At 50.5% G+C, this 5,873-nt stretch overlaps 1 protein-coding gene across 1 annotated transcript; it reads left to right on the top strand.

Annotated features, from left to right (window-relative positions):
• The first annotated feature begins 2,918 nt into the window (after positions 1-2,918).
• Positions 2,919-5,665, top strand: LOC127345889 (putative receptor protein kinase ZmPK1). Its single transcript, XM_051372413.2, has one exon. The coding sequence runs from the start codon at positions 2,977-2,979 to the stop codon at positions 5,389-5,391; it is 2,415 nt and encodes an 804-aa protein (XP_051228373.1). The 5' UTR covers positions 2,919-2,976; the 3' UTR covers positions 5,392-5,665.
• Positions 5,666-5,873: the final 208 nt, after the last annotated feature.

The raw sequence follows: 5,873 nt of genomic DNA, 5'->3' as shown, positions 1-5,873 counted from the left end.
AAGGGGAATGAGTAGTGATGAGTGTACCTGGGTCACCGGTGACATGGGAAGTGGCGCCGGAGTCCATGATCCAGTCACCACCGTAAGCAGGGAACGCGGATCCGTAGTTGGCGGCGTGGGTGAGCAGGGCGCGCTGGTCCCAAGATGGCGGTGGAGTTGGTTGAGGGAGCAGAGGCGCCGACGGGGCTGGAGTGTGCATCGTCGGGTAGGCGTGAGCCTGCGAGCCAGGGCGCGGCCCGAGCACGCTGCTGGAGTTTGGCGGCGTCCACAGGTGGCGCGGAGGGGCGTACGAGGCGCCCATGGGAGCGAAGTAGCCGACCCAGGGCGGTTGAGCACCGCCGCGCCCGCCAGACGGGTCGCCACGACCAACGGGAGCGCCGCGGCCACGCCCACGCCAGGAGTCGACGGGGGTGGAGGAACCCTGCCCAGAGTGCTGCCCGCCGTGCACGTACCCGGGGATGGGGTTTTTCCCTTTGTAGTTGGGGCTGACGTAGTGCGGATCGACGCCGGCGGGACGTGGCGAGGGAGCGGGACCACGAGGCTGGCCACGGCCGCCGCCATGGACCGCCAGGGCCTGCGCGCTCTCGGAGAGCTGTTGGGAGGCGTCGTCCATCTCGGCGAGCTGAAGGCGAGAGCAGGCGTCGGAGAAGGTGAGCCCGTCGTTCCCTTTAAGGATCTCGGCCTGTAGTTTGTACTGCTTGCCGACGCCGTCGAGGAACTGCATCGTCAGATCGGCATCAGTGACGGGCCGGCCGATAGCGGCCAGATCGTCAGCGATGGACTGCAGTTTTGTGGCGTAGGTGGAGATCGGCAGATCACCGCGAGGCGTGGTCCGGAGGGCCTTGCTCAGGTAGGTATACCGCGCCGTGGTGTGGTTGAGGAAGAAACGTTTGAGCCGTGTCCAGGTGGAGCAGGCGCGGCCATCGGTGCCCTGGACGAGGCGGTACAGGTCGTCGGTGAGCGTCGCCATGAACCAGAGGGAGAGGTGGATGTCGACGGCTAGCCAGTCGTCGGAGGGCTCGGGAGGGGCAGCGCCCTCGGTGATGTGGTCGAGGCACTTGTACATGGTGAGCAGAAGAACCATGATCTGGCGCCATTTGGTGAAGTTTTGCCCGGCGGTGTTGACTTGGAATTTGATGTGGTTGTTGATGTTGATCCCGAGGATTGGGTGGGAGGGTGTGCTATAGGTGGAGGGAAATTGCAGCGCCGGGAGGTTTTGGTAGATGTTGGCCATGGCGGCCTGGGGATAATTGGGAAGCGTTGTGGCGAGGCCACTGAGGTTGAGAGGGTCTTGGGTGAGGGGATCGCCATGGATCGGCGTGGCAGGTGCTCGTGGCCGGCCGGAGGAGCGGGTGTCGGGAGTATGTGGATCAGTGTCGAGGTTGTCTGCCGGAGGCGAGGAAGAAGAGGGTGGAGGGGCCATGAGCACAAGGCTCTGATACCAAGAAGACAAGCAGAATAGATTGTGTTCAGTTGTGATTCGTCTGAGCACAGAGGCTCTGGTCTTTGAGTACAATGAGAGAGAGAGAGAGAGGAGTGGCGCACGCAGGCGCAAGAGGTGGAGAGGTGGAGCTATTCTCCCTATAGACTAGGAGATGGAGGTTACAACGGATACACTGTATTCAACATAGAGTACTGTAATAGATTACAAATTGTCACGTGTATCATTCTCCATCTGCATGCAGAGAAAACAACACAAAAATTGAATCAGCGAAGTATATGTTGTGACAGTTCTGTCAGGCGTTTCAAAAATAGCATCACTGCACCCTGCTACTAACAGGTCCCTCCAAACCCCATCAAATTTTCAACCATGCCATCCCAAGTTCCAACGATTTGTGAGCACCATGAGAGGCAGAGAGAGATATTACCATCTGGGCATGGGGATAGGCCGCGGCAATGCTGCCTGTGGCCGAAGCATTTGATCTTTATGTAGATATGATGTTTGGACTTTGGAGAGAACGAATCCATAGACGCTTCACATCTGCTTCTTCATGGGCTTGATCCATGGAGTTGATCAGAGTAAAGTCGATTGATAATTGGAGAGGAGCCGCCTGTGCTGTAGACATAGTCTGTGTAGAATAAGAACAGAGGAGAGCACCCGAGCCGAGCGGAGGGGGAAATGGTGTTCACATGGACGGGGCTACCATAGGAAATATATAGGCAGTGGTCTGCTCGCCTCCTTCATCGGTTACCGACTCATAAAACTCTAGTGGACACATTTTCTATCGTGGGTAGAAGATGCGACGTGAGGAGACAAAGAGCCTTACTCCCGAAAAATATATGCAAGCATGGATGATGTAGACATGGGTGGTGACGTGGCGGGATTGATGAGGTGGCATAGCTGCATGTTTAGAGAAATAGGTTAGTGGGGATGAACTTCTTAGTTATATAAGATTCTTGGAAAAGACCACGCCGGGAGCATATCATTTATCCATGAACCCTGGCCATGACTTTGTTTGGTTCGAGAGTTCAGACTTGGTAGGTTGACGTACGGAACGAAGACAACAGCTAGCCAGTACTTGTTCGGAACCTGACCCTAGATTCAGCAAGATGAAGCTGTAGTTGCGCATGTCGGCGCCAAGGTTTTTCGCCGGAGCAACGGCGCCGAGCTAGGTTGGCTCCAAGGCCGTTGGCGCCGAACCACCTGCAGCAAATCTGCAGCGAAAAACTTGGCTCGATCTGCAGAGTTTTTCCATGGCACCGAACCGAACTCAGGGCTCATATTTCGAAATAGTTTACCAAATGGCACATTAGGTCTGTCAAAAGGTTAGATTCTTTTTCAAAAAATACTAGGATAACGGGGACGAGGGATAAGGCTGAACTCAATCAAAGAGATTAGGTGGAGCAGTGTTTCTTCCAAATGGGGCCACGGGCCGGTCGCGCACGCGGTTCGCTCCCAGTAGACTGTACTGCTCTCTGAATCCTACTACTATAATAAGATGCACTCCAGATCATCGCAAAGATCAACCACCAACCATGGATGCACGCTCATTCTCCCTGTTTCTCCTCACTTCCATCCAGTTTCTGCCGTGTATCTCAGGCCTTGACTTCCTCTCGCCAGGCTCCTCTCTCTCCGTAGAGCACAGCTCTGATGTGCTCTATTCTCCAGATGGCACTTTCACATGCGGCTTCTACCAGGTTTCACCCAATTCCTCAGTATTCTCCATTTGGTTTTCCAACTCCTCTGAAAAAACCGTCGTCTGGAGCGCGAATCCTCTCCACCCTGTTTACACCTGGGGATCCAAACTTATGTTGAATTCCGATGGAAGCATGGTCTTGAGAGATCACAGTGGGCAGATCGTATGGACCAACAATGTGAGCCCTTCTGCTGCTCACCAAGCTCGTCTCTTGGAGTCCGGGAACCTCGTTGTAAAGGGTAAAGGTGGAAGCATTTTGTGGGAAAGCTTTGCTTCTCCCACTGATACCTTGTTACCCCGTCAGAGCATCAATGCGACCATGAAGTTGGTATCTGCTAATAGGGCGCTTGTCCCTGGCCGCTACAGCTTCCATTTCGATGATCAGTACCTTGTTTCTCTGTTTGATGATGAGAAGGATCTCTCATTCATCTATTGGCCAAATCCAAGCAGGACTATCTGGGAAAAGCTTAGAATACCGTTTAACAGCAGCACCAGTGGGGCTCTTGATACCTTGGGCCATTTCCTTGCAAGTGATAATGCAACCTTCACGGCTGCGGATTGGGGCCCTGGGATCCTGAGGAGACTGACACTGGATTCTGATGGCAATCTCCGGCTGTATAGTTTGGATAAGGTACAAAGAACATGGTCAGTCACATGGATGGCATTCCCTCAGCTCTGCAAAGTGCGTGGTCTGTGCGGTAGGAATGGGATTTGCGTGTATACACCGGTGCCTGCTTGTGTATGTGCCCCTGGATACCAGGTTGTGGATCCAAGTGATCGGAGCAAAGGATGCAGCCCTAAGTTCAATATCACTTGCGAAGCGCAGAAAGTGAGATTTGTTGAGCTACCAAACACTGATTTCCTTGGGTACGATCTAGGTGCTCATCGTTTTGTGTCTCTTCGCACTTGCAAGAATATATGCCTGAGTGACTGCAACTGCGTGGGATTTGCATACTGGCGAGGATATGGTGATTGTTATCCAAAATCTACTCTTCTCGGTGGTGTAACCCTGATTAATCTTGGTAGTACAGGTACCATGTACATCAAGATTCCCAAGGGCATACAAGTGTCAATGTCCTCAATTCCCCACTCGCAGCCTCTTGGTCCTAAATATAGAGCTAATTGTAGTGCAGCAAACAGATATTTCATAGCACATTTCACGGATGAGGATGAGCGTAAAACTGGCCAGAATGAGTCTAAGTATGTGTACTTGTACGGATTCTCATCAGCGATTTTTCTAGCAGAGTTAATATTTGTCGTATTAGGATGGTTTATTTTGAGGAGGGAGGGTAGGCAATTAAGAGGAGTATGGCCAGCTGAGGTTGGGTATGAAATGATAACCAACCATTTTCGCAGATACACCTACATGGAGCTGGTGACAGCTACAAGAAGGTTTCAGGATGAACTTGGAAGGGGAACATCAGGCATTGTGTACAAAGGTGTCTTGAAAGATAAAAGGGAAGTAGCTGTGAAAAAGTTGGCAGATGTAAACCAAGGTGAAGAAGAATTTCAGCATGAACTGAATGTGATTGGCAGGATCTACCATATGCATCTAGTGAGGGTTTGGGGATTCTGTTCTGATGATCCATGTAGGATACTGGTTTCAGAATTTGTGGTGAATGGGTCATTGGACAAAATGTTGTTTGGTGGTGGGAGTTCACACGTCTTACTTGAATGGAAGCAGAGGTTCAGCATTGCTCTAGGGGTGGCAAAAGGATTGGCTTATCTTCATCATGAATGCTCGGAGTGGGTCATCCACTGCGACATGAAGCCTGAAAATATATTGCTGGATGAGAACTTAGAACCAAAGATCGCTGACTTTGGCCTCGCAAAGCTCCTTAACAGAGGTGGATCCGACATGAGTGTATCACGGATCCGAGGAACAAGAGGTTATTTAGCGCCTGAATGGGTCTCCAGTCTCCCAATAACAGCAAAGGTTGATGTCTATAGCTTTGGGGTGGTGCTTTTAGAATTACTAAAGGGAGCTCGTGTTTCAGACTTGGATAAGAATGAGGATGAAGAGGTGGAAATGGTCCTCAAACGGATGGTCAGGATGCTCATGGAGATGCTGGAGTTGGATGTCAGCGAACAGTCTTTTCTCCCTGACTTCATTGACACTAGATTGAATGGCCATTTCAACAATTTGCAAGCAAGAACTATGATGAAGCTGGCTATTTCATGCTTGCAGGAAGACAGAGGCAGGAGACCTACCATGGAAAATGTGGTGCAGATGCTAGCTTCAGTTGATGAATAGCACTACCATAATAGAAGGGACTGCACAAATCAGCTATGTGAAGAATTGGCCAAAATATATTAGCAGTAACATTTATTAAATAGCCTTGCCATACTTTGTTGTAATAACATCAATTATTAGTAGTAAGGCCCTTTTGGATACCATGAACTTTCCCATATTATTTTCTAGATGATAGAAGAAATGTTACATCACTGATGTAAACAGCCAAAACTTGCCCCTATTTCTGCCGGAAACCGCTTCTAGTGAAATTCATATGGATCTTGTGTCCCAGACAGGATCTTCATGTTTACACAGTACAGTAGCAATGGTACATTTTGGTAATACTGCCAAGTGGAGTGCTGCACCGTGCTCATGGGTGTGCTTGTCTTTTCAGTAATTATCTTTTGTGCAATCTCTGTGCGCAAATGTTTCGAAGTTAAGTCAAAACTGTGTCCTACGTTAGCTGACAATATATGAAGGGGCAAGCATAGTCACAATAATTC

Source organism: Lolium perenne, chromosome 3, assembly GCF_019359855.2.
Source record: "Lolium perenne isolate Kyuss_39 chromosome 3, Kyuss_2.0, whole genome shotgun sequence".
NCBI lineage: Eukaryota > Viridiplantae > Streptophyta > Magnoliopsida > Poales > Poaceae > Lolium > Lolium perenne.
The sequence above is the reverse complement of the archived record's forward strand: the minus strand, read 5'-3'. Positions and strand labels throughout refer to the sequence as shown.

Excerpts from the sequence above, each read along its gene's own strand:
- LOC127345889 (XM_051372413.2), top strand. The coding sequence starts at position 2,977 with ATGGATGCACGCTCATTCTCCCTGTTTCTCCTCACTTCCATCCAGTTT.